Raw genomic sequence first — 19,939 nt, 5'->3', positions numbered from 1 at the left:
TTATTTTTCCAGTCAGAGCTGGACATTTTGAGTGGGTGTAAGCCAGTAACTTGTCAGGGTACTGTTCTTCTTTCCCCCATGTAACAGCACTCCTGGCCAGAAATATGCAATTGTTACTCTGCTAACTTTATAAGCAGTTGTCCCTTCTTTTCCTCTCACCCCATCCTACCCTTTGCTTTACATGTCCATCTCCTAACTTAGGATAGCCCTTCCCCCAGCTTCACACTGTGACCGTGCCCATTACTATTTGAAGGCAAGTTACCTTTCATCAACTGTTTTCTCCCCAAGCCCACACAACTGCCAGCAATGCTAAATTAAAAGCTGTGTAGTCCAGCAGACCGTGGTTTTCACTGAATTTCTGTGTCTCAGTTGATTGACTTCCTACCTGTAGCACAAGAACATCTCATTACTTAAAAACTCTAACAGGGATTTCACTACAAAACCAGCTTCACAGAGAAGTTTGCCCTCTAGGCAACAGAAACCAGTCTCCAGTGGAAGATTTCTCCTATTAGAAATTGGACAAATCTATATACAATATCTTTTCCTGCTTTGTGGTCACCCACTGTAGTTTTCCATGCCTTGTGCTCATACTGCAGGCTTCTATTAACATGATTTCTCCCTGCTACTATAAAACTTTGTAAGAATCTGATATTTTAGAGCTCTGTCAATTTTCCTTGAAATTTGGTGCCAATTTCATAAGTTAAGAGTGATGAAGCATATGTTTTGCTCTGCTTCTGAATGAAATCAGGCTATTACTTACTTTGTAACCGTATTGGCAAACAAAATATTCCATAACTGTTTACAAAATGCACCTGCATTTTGAGAAAATTGTTAATCTTGGCTTTCTCTTAACTCTATGAAAACACTGTTTTAATAGAGGCTAAGAAGTCAGCCTCCTGCATTTCAGTGATCTTAAAGTGCCTGCCAACCTTGTCAGAATTCCTTGCACAAACTGTTTTACACAACAGTGATATGCACGTTACATAGTGTGTGTTGTCAAAATCCATAAAGAGTTAATTGTGTCAACAGAAAACATGGTCACTTAAATATTTGCTTTCCAAGGCAAGATTGCCTTGATTGTCCTTGAAAAGCTTCAAAAGCCTTCCATCTTCGGTGACTGTTGGAAGACAAGGACCTCAATACAGGAAAATTTCAGATACTGGGAAAAGTCTGCCCACACCTTGCACTTGGCTTGCCTTTGCTGAATTTGAACTTAATATTACGTACAGGAGCATTTTTAGTGGAAGGTTTAATACTTGCTTATTTGTTTCTATGGCAAACTCTGAAATGCTATTAAACAGGATCAAAGTGGGAACAGGCCCTCACCAAGGTCCACAGGAACTGTCTTGACTACAGGAAATGCAAGTTCAAACACTCCACACGCTTTTTCCTGCCAGAAATCGCATATTGCTATAAAAAACCCAACATATTTACTCTTTAGATGAATATTGACACACCCAATACTTACTGCAGCTGGAAGTGTTTATTGTAGCACATTTACAAAGTGTAAACATTCAGACAGAACATGTTTAGTGTCCTCCACCTTGGTGCACAGCATTATGCATTGTCATGCACAGCTACAGGAATGCTGCTCACAAATGCAAATTATCTAAAATATGCTTCCCTTCAGTTTTCTATTCCAGTCTCAGAGTGAATAGGCTATAGAAACTAAGACATCCATTAAACAGTATCACAACCAACAAAGTATATAAACTAAGTTGAAAAAAATCGAACTTTTATAATATCTAATGTTTCAAACAGGCACGGGCACTACCTGGTTATTAGGCTGGTAGGAAACATCCAGTTCATAAAGCATGGAGAGATATGACTCTCAGAGACATATCTTACGTGTGTTTAACTTTGTTTAGATTTTAGGTTGTCCTGGTTTTGTTAAAAACAAGTTTCTCTTTTAGTGAATTTGCCTGTCAGCTAAAGCTTTCATATTAGCTGCATTTTCCTGGAGAACCAGACACATGTTTTGGTAAACCTAGCAATGGAATGCGAAGTTATCAATAAGCATGGATGCACCTCTTGTGAAAGGGGCAACGAGAAACAGGTGACCAAGAAACTGACCAGTTGTGTATAACATCCCATTCACTTGAATACTTCATATAAAAGTGGGAGATCACGAGGATCTCATCCCTCTTCCTTATGGCCGACATTAGGAGAGGACCTTGCTAGTCATCCCTGCGAACTGAGGCCTAGTGAGAGACCGAATGCAGCTCTGGTTGGCTGCAGAGTCCAGTCCAGGACTTTGGGTGCCGGCTCTGCAGTTGCTGGGACTTTCATTATTGGTTTTGTATATTTTGTATTATTTTCTCTATTCTTATTAGTAGCATTAGTAAAACATTGTTAATTTTTCCAACTCTCTTCTCTCCATCCTTCTTTCCCTCCTGATTGCCTGTCCTTAGTGGGAAGGGGGGAGAGGGAGGCACTGACAGGGGAAGGGGGGAAGAGGGGGTTAACAATACATCTGCCACAGATGTATTTATTGTCACCCCGCAATCAGACTGTCAACACAGGTTTACAGACACATACAGAGGAGGAATTCAAATAAAAAAATAGATATTTTGAAAGTGCTTTTGTCTGACTTCTCCTTTAAAAACATAAAGTCAGCAAACTGTGAGGCTGAAAACTGTAACTGATCCTATTCAGCGCTGGATATAGGAGAACACCTGCATTTCTCCACTTAGCTCGTCCGTCAAACTTCAGTTCTGGCCTGGCATATCCCTGGCCTTTCTGAGAAAAGACTTCCACTTACATCAAGTGGTACTTACGTTGACAGAAATACTTAGTTTATGCTTTCAGCCACATTTGAATGGCTTGTGCATCAACTCATTGTGATGTCTCCAGAAACAAATTACACCCAATTTAATAATTTTTGTCTGCACTCATAGTAAAAATAAACTAACAAAAAAATGTGGAGTGCTCTAGAGGGAGCTTTCGTTCACTCAGTCATGGGTCAGCAGAGCTCAATAGTGCCTGCAGTACTGAGGGTTACGTTGGTGTTCAAAGTTGCCATTGTCCAGCATTATTTCTACTTATAGGTGAAAGTGACTGCATTTCTAGTCTACTTGCATAGTCTAGCCAAGTCTCTGAACACAGACAGGTTTTAATTGCCCTTTTAATTCTAGCACAATTTAACTGAGGAAAAAAAATAGAACAAAGCTAATAAAAAAACAAACCCCCAAAGCCCCTGAACTAGCAGTGAGAGCACCTAATCAGAAAGACTGTAAATTCATGATAAGCTTCTTGCCACAGGCTTACACTGTTTTTCAAGAAAAGCAAATTCAGGCTTTAGGTATAAGGTTTTCCACCAGCTGTACTGTCCCGTTCTTGCAATGTGTGCTGCTTTAAAGCCTCCATGATACACTTCCACAATGCATTAAGTATGTTCACTACAACCTGTACAAGAGAGGAGGAAAAAGTTGTCAGGTGCATGCATTGGAATAATAGTTTCATTGTACAAGGAACCTTAAAAGTGTATCTGAACTATTTAATTACTAATTTGACATACACTGATAAGAAACTGCTATTAACCACCATAAAAGATTTTGGAAGTGAAAGAATTAAGAGAAGCCTTGTGTGTCCTGTAGGACCATATGATTATTTAAAGAGTGAAAGCATAGAACGGCTAATGCAATATCCTGCTTGATATACTTTTATTTCTTCCTACAGATCATTTATTTCAAAGTAAAACCAGAAAGACACAATACAGAGCTAATGGAACGATGTCCAGTATTTACAGGCAACTGCAACATCAGCCCCTGGTCTAGCTTCCAGAGAAACAAACACACTATTTTTAGATTAAAAAACAAAAACAAAACAACAAAAACACACAAACAAACAAACCTAAAAACCAAAACCGTTTGTAACACCAACATGCGTGATACTAGGCATCCACGTGGATCAAGACATTTGGCACCAGGATAAAATCATTAGAGAGCAGGTAATCCATTTAGGAAACAAGGCTCTCAAATGAGGCACTTGAATGCCTACAGCTCAGGGTGCAGGGTCCAGGGTGCAGCTGACTGCCCAATACTCCAGAAGAACAAGTTGCTTGAGAGCAACCAAGTTTTCCTTTTCAGCTGCTCTTCTAGAGTCCCAATCCACACCTCACAGTCAGTGGGAGAAGTATTGCATCCCCACCCCATCCTGCCTCACACTGGGTTTCTTGCCTAGTTAAACTGTGTGTAGAAAAGAAAATAGTAAGATGTCTGTGTCCTTTACCCAGGAGCAAGGTGCCCGGCTCTACTGCATCCTACACTTCCATCCCCAGGCACGCGCTGGATCAGAACACTGGCTCTTGCTCTGGGCTGACCCACTACAGGCTCTGTTGTCTCCCTGCTCTAAAACATGTCCCTGTCTCTCCCCCCTCAGAAATGTATTCTATCTGGCAGATAACAATATAGCACACCAGAAAATCCCAATACCAAGTTGCTGCAAATGCCTTTGATGGTTTTAAACAAGCTGCAAATATTTTAAGGCTCCCCTACCAAGCGACCATTCAGCAAGCAAGGCTCAGAGCTGCTGCCAGCCGGGTTAAATATAAACCACGTATCCTGCAATCAGTATTCCTGAAGAAACAAAACTTCAACTAACTGAAGCATTGAGCTCTCCATAGTGGAAGTTAGGCAATGCTTTTCCAAGCACTGCATCTTCAGCTGTATGCTGTCTTAAAACCTTGGCAAGCTGACTTTCTCCCTAGGTTTCAGGCCTGCTACAATTTAAGTTAGGAGACCTTACTGCCCAAGGTATCATTAAAAGGTGGATAAGATGACAGTGAATGAGTTCTGTAAGTCCTGCTTATTGTAGTGAGTACAGGAAATGTTAATGCTTGCACATTACATGTACAGCATTCCCAAGTTACTGTATATATCACTTAACTTGCAGTATTATTTTTCATACGTTAAGTGATTCTTAATTTAAAAGTTCCCTCACCTCTCCTAAGCAGTTTGTTTACTGCAGGCATTTTGCTAAAGTGCTCCATTTTAGAGCATTAGAAATAGTTTGGGATTTTTGTGTTTTTTTTTCCCCATCCATCCCCCAAAATTTAAATACTCTTCACAAATGTTATACCAGGGACATTTTGTGGTGTGTTGCTTTTGCATATACCTTAATGTATAACTTTATTATGGGTACATACCATTACAACAACAGAAGAGAGATGCTGAGCTTTCTTCCTCTAACCTGTACCTGCCGGAGTTTGGCAAGTCTTTGCACTGTGATATAAATTTCTGAAGTTCTGTCTCTGGAAAGCCATCTTGCTGGTAGTGCTAAAAATTTATATTTAGTTAAACATTTAATGAGACTAAAACACACGATAACCAAAAACCTCCCCACACCACTTTTCAGACATTGCTCAAGTCTGAAATTAGAAGATTCACAGAACCAAATACAAAATTACTGCTTTGGTAGATATTTAGCTTTCATTAGAGCAGGAAATCTGGCTGATGAGAAAACTGAAGTAGAGACGGATTAAAAACCTCGTCATGGCTCTGCACCATCAAAAGTGGCCATTGTATTTATTCTTTAAATTAGCCTGCAGTGCAATTCAAAATATTGAGAAGAGAGTCTTGATAGCACCAATATTGCATTTTTATTCCAAACAAAGATTCTATGCTTACCTTGACAGTCTCATATGTATCTGTAATGAGTGCAATGAAGAGACTCAGCACCATATAGATGAACAGACTGATGAAGGAGTAGAGGTAGATTCTACTGAATAACCAAACCAGGTAACTTTTCTGCTGCATTTTTGCAAAGGTGGCAAACATGTCATCTCCATTGATCAATGAAAAAAGGCATTCGGAAACCATGTTCAGAGAGCGAAACTAGAGAGGAGGGAAGACAAGCACATCCATTGCCACTTTATTTGGATTCAAGACTGTACATAACTCGAAAAAGATACACAGCTGATGGCTGGCTGCCTCAGATCTGTCTGTGCGCCCAGGGTGTGACAAGGTACAAACAGTAAAACATTTGAGGAATGAGCAAAGTTTGTCACCTCCTGTACACATACACCTTCAATTCAAATAAGCCAATTTCACTTTTTAAAGAGATGAAGATAAATTACCCTGGCACTGGTGTTCTACAATATGAGAATTATTTCTCAAAATACCAGCATGTGATTGGGAGTCACAGCAGTTTCTACTTCTGACTCAGAGCTTTCATAACTTGAGGAAAGTCTGATTAAGTCATGGAAGTCAGACTCCTCAAACAGAGCAGTGTCATCTTGAAGATGCACTATTTTTGTATTAAGGGAAATCTTGACATGGAAACTTAGAAGACAACAGTAGTAATCTCTTATTTGTTAGGAATCCATTCTGCTACCCAAGTTGTCTTTTTTTCATGTTAACTATATTACCTTCACATGGTATGGTCCCAGTACAATCCATCCACAGAAACAATAGCCCAGGTAGATCATAGCAGCGCAACAGCAGAACCTCATCACATTGGGTAATGCTGCTCGCAGTGTTAGGATGAGAAGCTGCACAAAGCGATGCAAACAGTTAGAATTCAAGCAGGCATTTCTTCCAGTGCTCTTATAGCAACAAACAGAATAAATACCAACAGCACGAAGATTCCAGGAGATCCTTACATTATACTTCTGAAAGAAACCTAGGTAGCGAATGACTCCAAGCCACACAAGCATAGTGGATGTCCCTAGGAGTATGCTACAGACATCATAACTTGTCAGACTCTAAAAAAAAAAAAAAAAAGGAAGAAAAACAAAGGAAGAAAAAATAATCAAGTATTACAACAACTGATAGTTTCCAGTTGTGCCTCCCATTACTACAAAGGTCTGCTAAGAAACCTTGCTTTCCTTGGCAATCTCTCCCATTAAAAGTTAATTTGGGGCAATGTGTGTTAGAGAGTGCAAGTCCCACCACAGAGCAAGGTCACTTTCAAGTGTAACTCCTTTCACAGACCTTTATGTATGGCTGTTTGTACTATAGATCCTGACAAGATGAGCTTCATTTGCAAGGCCAAGAGCGCAGCAGCGCTGTCGGCACAGAGCAGAGGGCCCCTGCACCCAGCACAGCAGGACTTGCACACAGCAGCTCTGCAAACACGCCCTGTGCTGCTTCCAGACCTACAGCGACTGCAGCTGGAATCTGCATTGACAGATTCCACGGAGCAGCTTGGGAATCTCTCCACTGCATCCCCACGGACAGTGTAGGTGTGACTTTAGAACCACAGAGCAGAGAAGGTTCTTCCAGTACATAGGCAAAGCACTTTTTAAAAAACAGTATGACCTGTCAGCAGAGCTCAGGTCAGTGCTGAGGATCTTGTTAGCTAGCTGGGGACTGTGAGTTGTAGAAAATTATCAGGAAGACTAATTACCTTCTAATTAATTCTAACCAGAATTTCCTTTATATTTTATTAGCACTTCACTGGTTTTTTTCCACCTATACATACTGACCTGTTTTCAACCAAGTTAGCATACACCCTGTTCCCTGAACTGCAGCTCTACTCTAAAATGGATGATGACAGCTTACTTAAAAAGTTTGACTATTTTCTGGTTTTATTCCTCTAATAGTTGGCTAATCTTTTATATTAGCCTAATTCATTTCCAGCTTGACATAAAGCAAATATAGGCTACTTGAATGTGAGCTTGTTATTCAGCCATTAACTTTCACACAGTAACATGGAACAAGATCTTGTTACTATGGTCCACAAGGCTTGCAAAATGAAGTGAAATGTACCTGTAGAGAAGAGTTTCAGTAAAATACTCTCTTAGAAAAATAGACATATATAAATAGATGTATTTATATATATAAGATACTGGAATCCCAAATGCAAGACCTTACTCCAATCTTGTTCTTGTCTTCACTTCTCCCAAAGCAGATGGAATTATATCTTATCTTAGCCAGTTTCCTCATAGCTCCTTTCTACTCCTAAGAACTGAGTTAGTAGTTCCTAAGGTAAGATAGGGCAATTTGTACAGGCTGTTTATGATAGTCAAGCTGTCACCAGATGGATTTCAGACCCATCCTTTCATCACTACTGTCCAAAGTCTGTTGTGTTGCAATGCCACACTGCAAAGTCTGCTACAGATTTGCTACATTATCTGAACATTAGAGTGCTTTGGGATAGCATATTGTAATAATTTTTTTCCCTAGCTCTGGCTGTACAAAATATGGTTTGGGGTTTTTTTTCTCTATGTCAAGTTTATTTTAGAAACTGAAGGTTCTATCTGGCTGTGGCTGGAAACCAGAGGCTGGGAAAGCAGCAATGTGATATTTAAGGCGAGGGTCTCTGTGCTAGTTAAACACTCGTTGAATGGGGAAAATGAAGTTAAATGCTAATTTTTTTAAAAGCCATCAAATAAGTAAATATAAGTCATCCTAAATTGGGAAGAGAGGAAGTCAACAGTCTTAAACTTTCAGAGATGAAGTTCATTTTATTCCTTAGAGTGACAAAGGAGCAAAGATAATTAAAACGATAGTATCTAGTGATATTTGGTGGTTTTAAATCTCACAGCTGAAAACAACACATCTCAGTTATAATTCCAGAGGAGAAGGTAGAGTTTTAAAATTTCATGCCACTGAGAATCTAGTATGGCCAGCCTAAGCCTAAAGGGAGATTTAAACCTCCCTGGGACAGAACAATCAGTTTTTCTTCCACCTGACATTGTAAGAAACTTACCTTGGCTTGTATCTCCATCTTCAGAGTTGATCCCACAATAGTTAAGACATCGCTGATGACAATCAGGATGTACCATCCGTTGACAAATTCCATTTGATCACTGAAAGATACTTCTTTCTTATAATAATATAGGAAAAACCTTACAAATTCCTAGGGGAAAGAAGGAAAGAAAAAAGTTACCCAAACTAACACAAGACGTGAAGGCTTTCCAAGGAAAGAGTTATACCCACCCTTTGGAGCCAAATTCCTTTAACCACTGATCGTGTGCAAAGGATCAATGAGGCCACACAAGTCAATATAACAAAAGCATCAAAGATCATCATGTAATGAGTGTTCTTCTGTACTGCAAGAACAGAAACGTATATGTTTATAATCAAATGCATTTCATCTTATTGACCATCTTGAGTATTGAAGTAAGAATCAAGCTTTGCTGTTAACTATACAACTGAATTAAGAAAAATCGCAGCTTTATCTGATATTTTCATGAGAGACACAAATGCATCTGCACTGCAGATGCCACTTCAGTTAATTTAGGAAGGTTGATACCACATCAAAAATATACCAGAGTATGAGTGCTTCTTACAGCCCTGCAGAATCAGAGGTGGACGATTTCTATGTTAAAAGCACTGGAATGGCCTTTGGAGTGACAGCATTTGTAAAATAATAAATTAAAAAAAAAAAAGAAAAAATCACAGGAACTTTTCAGTGTCATCTCTTTCAGACCATTAATTGACTATCAGATAGGTTTTCTGTCCTAGAGCAGTGCCTATGATTTGCAGCTACAAAAGACCAATGTTGAGCTAGACATGAATTCTCCATCTCTTATGTTACTAAAATTCACATTCTTGATCAACTAAGGTCAAATTTCACACCAAATCTACCACTAGACTTATTTTTGGTTTTTATACCTATCGTACAGGCTGATTTATACCCATCATACTAGCTGAAACTAGATGAGACAGCACAAGGATTAGATTTTTAACGCTGAAAGAGTTATTGTTTGAAAAAGATTGAAACAAATTAGTGCTAAATTTTCAGGAACATGTGATAATTCTCCAAAATGGGATACTGACGTTCTAGTTGACTTCACAAACTGCACTACTCAGAAAAAGCCCACGTATTTCTTACTTATACCAAAGTCACTAACACATGTACTGTTGCCATTTAAGGTGAGGTTTGCAGTGCAGTCCAGAACAGCAACAACTTGTTATTGTCCAATTGCAATCATTATCTTTGTATTTTTGCTTGGCTTTCAGAAAATAATACAGGGTGCTTTAGGAAATTATCTTGAAAATTGTTATCACAGTATCACAGTATGTTTGGGATTGGAAGGGACCTCAAAAGATCATCTAGTCCAATCCCCCTGCTGGAGCAGGAACACCTAGGTGAGGTCACACAGGAACATGTCCAGGCGGGTTTTGAATGTCTCCAGAGAAGGAGACTCCACAACCTCCCTGGGCAGCCTGTTCCAGTGTCTGTCACCCTCACTGAGAAGTTTTCTCTCAAATTTAAGTGGAACCTCTTGTGTTCCAGCTTGATCCCATTACCCCTTGTCCTATCATTGTTTGCCACCGAGAAGAGCCTGGCTCCATCCTCATGGCACTCACCCTTTATATATTTATAAACATTAATAAGGTCACCCCTCAGTCTCCTCTTCTCCAAACTAAAGAGACCCAGCTCCCTCAGCCTTTCTTCATAAGGGAGGTGCTCCACTCCCTTCATCATCTTCGTTGCCCTACGCTGGACCCTCTCCAGCAGTTCACTGTCCTTCTTGAACTGAGGGGCCCAGAACTGGACACAATATTCCAGATGTGGTCTCACCAGGGCAGAGTAGAGGGGAAGGAGGACCTCTCTCGATCTACTAACCACCCCCCTTGTCATACACCCCAGGATGCCATCAGTCTTCCTGGCCACAAGGGCACAGTGCTGGCTCATGGTCATCCTGTTGTCCACCAGGACCTCCCAGCTTAGTGTCATCAGCAAACTTGCTGATAGTACACTCTATTCCCTTGTCTAAATTGTTAATGAATATATTGAATAATATTGGCCCCAGTACTGACCCCTGAGGCACTCCACTAGATACTGGCCTCCAACTAGACTCTGCACCATTGACTGCCACTCTCTGGCTTCTCTCCTTAAGCCAGTTTGCAACCCACCTCACTACTCTATTGTCTAGACCACACCTCCTCAACTTAGCTGTGAGGATGCTGTGGGAGACTGTGTCAAAGGCTTTACTGAAGTCAAGGTAGACCAAATCCACCGTTCTGCCATCATCCATCCACCTTGTTACATTAATACAGAGGCAAATGCCATAGATATCAAATGCGGATTATTACAGAAGCCTGGTACCAAAACGTTCTTGTACTGCTGCACTAGCAATCTCTTACAGGTAGCGTGCCATCTGGTGTGCATTTATAACACAGCAGCTAGCAAAGCTAGTTGGTAGTGGAATATGGGTTTGCGTAAGTGGTGTGTTTTGTACTCTGTGACGCATTTCATTAAATTCCCTAAAATTAATTCCAATCTGGATCTTTAAAAAACCAAACCAAAACCAACCTTTTTTCACTACCTGCTCTTCATTTCCTAATGAAGCATAGCAAAGGGGAAAGTGGCCAAGTAGAAAAATTGAGCTGATCCATCCTATTGCTTACTTCAGCAAAAAAATTTAAAATAAGTGGATATTAGGGTCCCAAAAAACTTCTGATTTTAAAGAGATTATTTCCTCTAGTCAAAAAAACCTCATACAATGTTTTGACCAGACCCAAAAACTGTTACAGGGTGCTCTTGTAAGTAACTATTTAAGATAGATTATATAACCATACTGTGCATCTCGGTTACACCCAAATACACACCAAACAACATTTAAGCAGCAGCAATAAGTGTTTTAGCCATTCCACTCTAGCAAGCCTTAGCAATAGTGTTTCCTTATTTTTCCTGGAGCAAAGTCCTGAAATAAGAGTGAATCAGCTTCAGCTTTCCACCACTATCATGTGTCCTTCTGATGCCTGTTGCCAGAAGAATAGTTCGCAGCCCTATCTTAAGAAATGAGCAGCCTAAGTTCAGTAGCCAAAGCCAGAAGGATGCGCAGTGAGGTGTGGAAAAGTTTCAGTTTGATAGTATCAATGGTGCAAGGTTTGAGAACTGCTAAGGAAAGTAATGGTGTGTCTGGTTCCCAGGATTTCAGATCAGAGGTTGATTTTTGAAGAAAAGCAGGATTTAGAGCACATCCACTAGAGAATGTATGTCAATAGTGCCTCACCATTTAATTAATTAGGTTAACAAACATTGTGCTAGTGTGGCAAACGTTTAGCATGAAAACTTGAACACATTTATGTCACTTACTTGATCCAGAAACATGCCAGTCTTTACATTCCCTGATCGCTATATTGTTGTCTAGACTTATTTTAATTCTTCCACTATGTGCTTTATTATCAAACACTATCTGTATTAACAAAACAAAAAAAAAAGCACATGTCTTTTTAAAGTTAAACCATTACATATGTAGCACACTGTATTGCTAAGCTTGCATAATGATTCAGAATAATTCTCCTAGGGGAGAAGTTACAAAACTTGTTTAAGCTTAAAGTAACTCCATTCAAATTAATGTTGTCAAAGTGAAAGACAAACCTAGTGAACCATGTATTTGCCACAAATTGCTTGATCAACTAGATACTAGGTGAAATTCTTTTAACTGCAGCCTCATTCCTCTATGATCTGAAAACAATCTTTCCTAGAAGCATCTCTCTAAATAAAAGAGGTTTATGCTTTTGTTATACTTCAGATGGATTAGAGTACAAAAGGTCATACACCAAGCAAGTGCTTCAGGACCCCATCATGAACACTCAAAGCTGAACCTCCCACAGTCACAACTGGTGGTTATTTACAGGGTACACTAAGCCATGACAGAGTAATCCAGACACCACCAGGGACAGTCACTGGTGCCCAACACTCTTCAGAAAACATCTGCACTGACTGAGAACAGTAAACCAGCAAGAATGGTTTCTCATTTTGAAATGAAAGACACGTGACATCCTTCCACGTACCGTCAGAGTGAAATCGTAACAGTCGGGGAGCTCATGGTGACGAACGGTCTGGAGGTTGATTGCCTTCAGATTGAACATGAGCTGCACCGCCACCAGTCTGCAATGGAGCTTCATATTAGCTTTTCACAGTGAAAATGCACGAATAACACAATACAGGGGGTGCTGATTCCTCCTCACCTGTGGAAATCCAGAGTGAAATTCAAATTGTGCTTTCCCACCGTTGTGTTGTCTGATGGCATCATTGGCTCAATATACAAGCAGTCTGCAATGGAGAAGTACTCACAACAATATCTCATGGGTTAACACGCTCTGTAACTGTAATCTGCCTTTCCCACTCCCAAGGCTGGAAAGAGCTGTTGACTGCACCAGACAAGATAGCACGCTTAAGTGAGGCATCATTTGAGAAGCTAGTTGACAAACACATTGGCTTCCCTGAACGCCAGCCAGGTTATTCATTGCGAATTCACAGGGAAGGCTCCTGAAATTAGCCCAAAATACTTGCATTACATGGCCATTAGTGCTAACCACACATCACTTGCTTTGTGGCAGTAGACATAAAAGACTGTTACCTTGGAGGTGAGGGCTATAGGTTAGTTACATAGTAGTTTTCTTACAAGTTTTGGCTGGTGGTTAAGTTCAATACAGATCGTGTGATAGGACTGTACAGTACTGTGGGGTTTTTAAAAATAATTTATCATAAATGCAGGGTCCCTCCTCCCAAAGAACTGATACAATAGATCAGATTCATCACCAGTCACAATCTCTGGGTCTATATCAAAGGTGTCATTTCCAGGACAGATGGTTCCTCGCTTGTAGAACTGCTGACACACAGCCAGAGCTGTTTCTTCTGCTCCCCTCTTCTCATAAGCATGGTTTCCAACAGAGATGTTGGGCAGCTGTAAGTACTAAAGTTCAGAACAGAGAAACCAACTTAGACAGCACCAAAACTGTTATTCTCCGAAAAACAAACAAACCCAAGCAAAAACCACCAAACAGAAATGTTTGGATCTGTGCCAGACCCCATATTTTTTACTTAAAAGGTCATCTGAAGCATTCCGAAACCTACACCACGCTACAGCTGAGTCCTCAAATACTTAAAGGTATTTGTCAAAAACAGTAAATGCAGAAATTGAACTTAAATACTTTTTGCTTATTTTTTTCCTCTTCATAACCCTTACTAGAAAGCCTAATTTGTTACTTGCCAAGAACTGTGGCTCAAATTCGAGGACTGCATTTAGTGCAGAATTAGTACACTGGTTAGTTTTAAGGATGTTGCCACAAGTACAATGCTCTGGCAATGACAGAAAACCTAAATGAGTTGACGCTGAAGCAACTGGCACAAAAGATGAATTTCAGACTCCATCAGGGAAGGTGGAAGAGGAAAAGATACCCAGGTAAAGAGCATATATATTGTATACATTGCAGCAACAATCCTTACCTGGTTTATTGCAAAGAATATCTGGTCATAAACATCTGTTTGTGTGTATACAGCATAGGTATCATCCATTCTGTCCATGTATCCTTTCAGGAAGAGATGTTTGAATGCGACAGTGTTCTCTTCTTTGAAGGCAACCACCATTTGATTGGTTAATCCAAAAATCACCAGCTGAAAAAGACATTTGTATTTCCTGTTCAAAGTCGAAGTTGGATTCTGGATTAACAAAGGAATCCTGTCCTGCAGACAGCCACTCTTTCATCATGTTGGTAGACAGGGCAGTTACGTGCAGGCTACTCCATTTCACAGCTGGTCAAAAGAAAGCTTGGCTTCAGGAAACAATGGCTTTCAAGAATGTTCCTTTAACATGTTTACCAGCATCTTGGCCAAGGAATCGCATTTTTACAAAGAAAAGGATACCATCTCAAATTCAAGCTACCTATATACTGTTAAACGTGCTTTGTTAGTTCAGCCTGACATTAATATCACTTGCCCTGGGGAATATCAGTGTTCTTCAGCCAAAAAGGCAGGACTGGACTTAACCAGGCTCCACCTTGAAGTCCTTACTCCAGCACACAAAAGGCAAATTGAGGACAACTCAGAAAAACAAACATTTCTCCCTCAGGTTCCAGCGAAAGTTGCTTTGAGGATGACTGATCAAAACTGTGCTTGTAACAGGATAACTTCTGAGGCTGTTTAAAAAATGTATTTCAACCGTTCACAAAATGTTAGCACAAAACCTTGCTAATTACTATCCAGGCTGAAGAGATTTCTAGAAGAATGTGATGTATTGTTTGTGGGAGCTCACAATTCTCTTTAGTGACTATTGTTTCAAATCTAGTGTCAGGAGTACTGTGAAGAAGCTCTTCAGAGATAAGTCTGAATCAGTAGTCTACAGATGAGTTTTATGGCCACAACGCAAACTGGGTATGTAGGTTTTGATAAGGATAACTCAGTTACAGAGATACTAAAAAGGTCTGTGGGCCAGCTCGGTGTGCTAGGCACATGGGAATACAGCAGCAAACCAACAGTGCTAAGACTGAATTACCTACAGGCAGATATTCTCTGAAAAGGCTACATCAGCATTAGTTTCTTTCCTATTTATGTTCTTTCACCTTCAATTTTTATTTCTAGTTGCAAAATGGGACAGATGACAATCAGAAGATGATGGCACTTTTTAAATTGAAGTGACAAGAGATACAAACATGCTGCCAGATGTATAGCAGGAAAACTATTATTTCTGCAACTCATCCCATCATTCATGCAACCGTGGAAAACATTCTTCTCTAGACTTGTATTGTTGTAGCACTGGTACCACATGAAATCTATGGTGCAAGGCTGAGTGAGAAGAGTAGGACAGAATTTCTGGGTTTGGTATTTTTTTTTGAAACAAGAGTTTGTATACCATACGCAAGACACACAAATATCATGAAACAGCTACCAATTTCAGTTCTTACGTGATATTGAAACACAAGCAACTGCTCCTTCCCTTGGACATGAATGCACTCTGAGTTAAGAAGGTACTGGGGGGAACAGACGTATAAGGATGCCACCCATGGGTGGCAGGTGGAAAAAGTGAAGTAAAAAGTCAAGTTGAGCCATTAAGCATGGTGCCTTCTACCTCTGCTCTTAGGAAAGCTATTTTTTCAGTCAACAGTTTTAGGAGAAAATTATGCCATCTGAGATCTAAGCTACATATATGCAACTAAGATAGTTTTTCAGTCTGTCCTCTCCCTCTTTCTGACTCACACCATGTATAGCATTTGTCACCTGCACTCATTTGACTTCCATGGGCTAGGAAGAGTCTCTGCTTCTGTAGTTACTCACCTGAACAGTAACCATTGCTATTTTGAGTAGCTGAATCCCAAGTTTCCAAGGTTTCCTGCCCCGGGCCCAGAATTTCTCACATGGGTTCATGAAGAAGAATTTTAATTTCCTTCTAAGCTGATCTTCTAGAAGCCCCTCCTGGCATACTGATGGGTGTCGTTTGTAGCTGCAAAGACTTCCATCATCGTGAGTGCTGCAGCTGCTCACAGACAATTCAGGATTTTCCATTTCTGAAATGAAGTCCTTGTCAGCTGGAAAACATGCAAGCATGAATACAGCAGCATCAGATCAGTTTGCACTGGCAACCTGGACTCCAAATATGTTTGTCTTCTTTGAAAGGCACTTGCACATTACACTGAATTTAATCCTTTCCTCAGAATATCACACATGTTCTGCAGAACCCAAAGAAAAGTTTGGGCAAGCTCTTAAATTTGTAGACAGGCTATCAGAACATTTATTTAATAGTAGAATTTCTGTCTCTCTGGAATTATGGAGTCACTTGCTGAAAACTTCTTCCTCTCTCACTTGCCCATAACACTATACATGCAAGACATCCTGACTCATTTCCTTTTGTGTCCAGAAGAAAAACAAAAGCCTCTCATGAGCACTCACTCTTCTGGAAAACTTATCTACTTCTGTAGCTAGTATTTTCCCCTGCTGTCAGCCTGCTGTCCAGTCCTTGGAAGAAATACAATTTTTAAGGCAGATAACATTTTTCTTAGACATCACTATTAGCATTGGTTGCTCTTAGAAATAGAGACCCAGCATGCCAAACTGCAATTCAGATCAATTACCTAAGCACATTAACTTGACATTTAGCAATACTGTATCTATTTTTTTCAGCCATGAAAGACTGAATGCAAACCAATGGCAATCGTAAACCAGAAAAAAAGAAAAAAGAAAAGCAAAAGGTAATTGTATTCAAGCATCATTAGCCAAAGAGGCTCACATTTAGAAGAGAACCTTATAAACACAGTTTGAGACATTATTCTCTACAGTATTCAACATGTTTAAACATTAATCTGTTACTAACTTCACTGATTTGCAAACATTTTGTAAATGCTTCATAAAGTACTTAAGAGGTATCCAGGAATATGTGTTTCAGATAAAAGATTGTTAACATTAAGAACAGGTGAAACAGCCTAGGTTCTGAATAAATTTAAAGATGTGCCATATTAGATGAATTATTTTTAATTTGCATAAGAAAAGTTTATCATACAGCACAAACAAAAAAAAAATCATCACTAATATTGATTTTTAAAAGTGCATAAATCACATCCACTCTCCTCAAGCAGCCATTGCACACATCAGAACACAAGTCTGTTTTTAAATATAATTCAAGACCTTCAATTTCCCCAGTTGAATCAGAAGTTTAGCACTAAGAATCGGCCCATAAATAGGCTTAAAAAATCAGCTCCTGTTTTATCAGGTCTCCATTGCAGGATACAGTATGTCACAGTTTCCACTCATCTTTCTTGCAGTTGATCAATCATTTCTAAGTTAAGCAATACCCTGATGCTGCGATATTCCTGACAATGTATGTGCTTCATTTAAAACAAACAGAAACTCACCAGAAGAAAACCCTTGACCTCACGGTATCAGCTCGAGAAGATGTTGCAGCTAAACAGAACACACGGGAAGTATTTCTCACCAACCTGTGCAGAGGCAGCGGGGGCTCCAGGACGGGCCCCGCAGCTGGGGGTGCGGCAGAGGCAGCGTCCCTGCCTCGGCACAGCCGCGGCCCTTTACACCCCCGTCCCAGCCCCTACAAACGCTTCGCGAACGCGCTCACGGCTAGTTAGGACTTGCACAGCCTTTCAGGTCGCACAGGGGACCCCCGCGGGCCTCTGCTCCCCTCCGCCGGGCACCGGACACTCCCCGGGAGCTGCCACCGGCCTCTGCCACATCGCTGGCGGAGCGGGGCAGCCCCTGCCCGTCCCGGGCTCGGCGCGGCCCGGCTGGGTGCTGATTTCCCATGGGATCCCGTAGCCAAAACCTGGAAGCCAGGGGCGCACTCCCTGCCCCCGCTTGGTGCTTTTAAAGGAAAAGCTTCAGCATACCTGCCAGCGGGGTCGCGTCCTGGCCGTCAAGGTCCTACTGCTCCCGGGGCTGCTGCCCAGGCAGGCAGCGGGGACTGGGCTGCAGGCGCGGCGGGGTGGCCGTGGGAGCGCGGTGCCCGGACCCCGCTGCTCCCGCAGCCTCGGGCTCGGCAGGGGACAGGGCTTTCGGGTCCCCGCCAGCTCCGGCCTGGGGAGCTGCGCTGTGCTGTGCACACAGGCACCGCGGCGTCTGTCACCTTCTGCTTCACATCTCCCTCCTGCCGCACGTGACTGACGGCTCTCCACTTTACATATGCCTTCTATAGGATGGCAATGCTGTCTCCAGGTTTATTAACTGAGGCTTCTGTATTCGGACAAAAAAAAAAAAGAAAAAAGGTAGGACTTTAGGACTTACGTTATAATCAGCTGTGTCCCCTCTGTAATAAAAAACCCCTTTCTGGTCAGAGAATTGCGGTTATGAAGAGCAGCCAGCAATACAATGAATTAAGTAGCATCACTGATATGCCGAAGTCATTCCACATACATGCAATTAAGCTATTAAAGTTATTAACTGGACTTCAAAGAACCGGTCTCCTCCCACTGCACCGAGGAAATGTTCACTTTGGTGTTGCTGCCTGACGGGAGGTAGTGCCTGGGACAAAGCCCGGGTTATGATAACTGCATCCACTCACCAGCTGCCTAATTCGTGTTGCAAGTACCTATGTGAGCATCAATATTAAAATAAATAAGGTCAAATAAAGACAAGGCAAAACCAGGGAGAGTAGCAGGCACTGCGAGAGAGAGAACAACTGGCTGTAGAGAGAGAAATGGATCCCTCCTGCCTACCATGAGGAGGGTGGATGGTCCGTAGAGTGCCACGAACTCAGGGAGAAAGATACTCCCCGGTTCCTTTCGGATTACCTTGCAACAAAGCAAACGAAATTATTGTCATGCATCAAAAATACGAAAGATGTGGAATACAAACCTTCATATTACCACATCGCATCGATTCACCTAAACCTCCCTTCCAGCTGGAGACGCCCCTAGCACTGCCTGACAGCTAATGGCGAGGCTGGGGCTTGGGGACCGTGGGTGGCTTTCCCACACAGGTAGTTGCCACCAGCGGCCGCCTATAGCCCCCATCACGCGGTGCTCCCACCTGCCCCAGGCACAGCATGCTGGGACGGGTAGTTCTTGTCTGAGCGGCAGCGCTCCTGCGAGGAGGCCCCAGTAGCGGCTTCCCCTCGCGGGGGCGGGCTTCAAAAGCAGAGCGTTGATTGCCTCCCGGAAGCGTCAATCTTGGCCCGTCCCGTTGCCCTGACAACCGCACGGCGCCAGGGACGCGGCGGTGCCGGGGCCGCGCAGGTACGGGCGGCGGGGCGGGCAGCGGCGGGACGCGGCTCGGGGCCAAGGGGGCGAGGAGCCCAGCGGCGGAGGTGCGAGCCCGTGGGGAGGCCGCGATTTTGGCAAGAGCCCCCGAGCGGTGCCGGCCTCAGCCGCCCCTTTCACCCTGTCACCTGCACCGGGCTCAGCCTCTTCCCTGTGCCCCCCGGCCTCATCCAAGATGAGAATAGTGTTTTTCTTACATTTGCTTTAAAAAAAAAGTCTCAAAGTTTTACCCAGTGTAAATCTTCACAATTTCTGGTTCAAAAGTCATAACAAGACAACATCTACTGGTTTGCTTCCTGATAGTATCATGTTATGACGACTTAACTATCATACTTATTAAATATTGAAGAACTGACCAAATGGTTAATAAATGTTAATAATGTAGACCAACTGTACTGGCTCACACCAGAAGTTCAGAAAGGACCTGGGCGAGATTATAAAATAAAGCCATATTTCCACTCTTCACACCCTTTTTTCTTGGATTTAGGGCTTCATTTCTTCAGCCAGTGGTGTTATCATTACTTGTAGTACCCCTTAATTTTTCACTTTTTGAA

General features: G+C 41.7%; 2 protein-coding genes across 11 annotated transcripts in view; one reads left to right on the top strand and one right to left on the bottom strand.

The window, feature by feature from the left end:
- Positions 1-1,464: 1,464 nt before the first annotated feature.
- MCOLN3 (mucolipin TRP cation channel 3) lies at positions 1,465-19,206 on the bottom strand. 7 transcript variants are annotated; one of them, XM_065072660.1, is made up of 16 exons: positions 18,982-19,206; positions 18,018-18,360; positions 17,529-17,577; positions 15,958-16,208; positions 14,134-14,301; positions 13,447-13,600; positions 12,873-12,957; positions 12,696-12,792; positions 11,995-12,094; positions 8,883-8,995; positions 8,653-8,802; positions 6,602-6,703; positions 6,368-6,490; positions 5,628-5,834; positions 5,147-5,276; positions 1,465-3,405 (listed from the first exon to the last, which is right to left on the bottom strand). In XM_065072660.1, exons 4-16 carry the CDS (start codon positions 16,183-16,185, stop codon positions 3,386-3,388), a joined length of 1,677 nt encoding a protein of 558 aa, XP_064928732.1. In that variant the 5' UTR covers positions 16,186-16,208; positions 17,529-17,577; positions 18,018-18,360; positions 18,982-19,206; the 3' UTR covers positions 1,465-3,385. The 7 variants fall into 7 exon arrangements, 6 of the variants coding, with proteins under 6 accessions (XP_064928732.1, XP_064928731.1, XP_005507295.2 ...); XM_065072659.1 differs by lacking the exon at positions 17,529-17,577; XR_001230410.3 differs by lacking the exons at positions 17,529-17,577; positions 18,018-18,360; positions 18,982-19,206 and having other exon boundaries at positions 6,571-6,703; positions 15,958-17,499.
- A 17-nt stretch (positions 19,207-19,223) lies between these two features.
- Positions 19,224-19,939, top strand: part of DNAI3 (dynein axonemal intermediate chain 3) — a 28,273-nt gene continuing 27,557 nt past the window's right edge. For all 4 annotated transcript variants that reach the window (XR_010474386.1, XM_065072657.1, XM_065072656.1 and 1 more), the window contains exon 1: positions 19,224-19,361. The gene's annotated coding sequence lies outside the window, so the exon portion shown is untranslated. The remainder of the gene's footprint in view (positions 19,362-19,939) is intronic.

The sequence above is a fragment of the Columba livia genome, chromosome 8 (genome assembly GCF_036013475.1).
Source record: "Columba livia isolate bColLiv1 breed racing homer chromosome 8, bColLiv1.pat.W.v2, whole genome shotgun sequence".
Taxonomy (NCBI): Eukaryota; Metazoa; Chordata; class Aves; order Columbiformes; family Columbidae; genus Columba; species Columba livia.
This window is presented reverse-complemented; position numbering and strand designations above follow the sequence as displayed.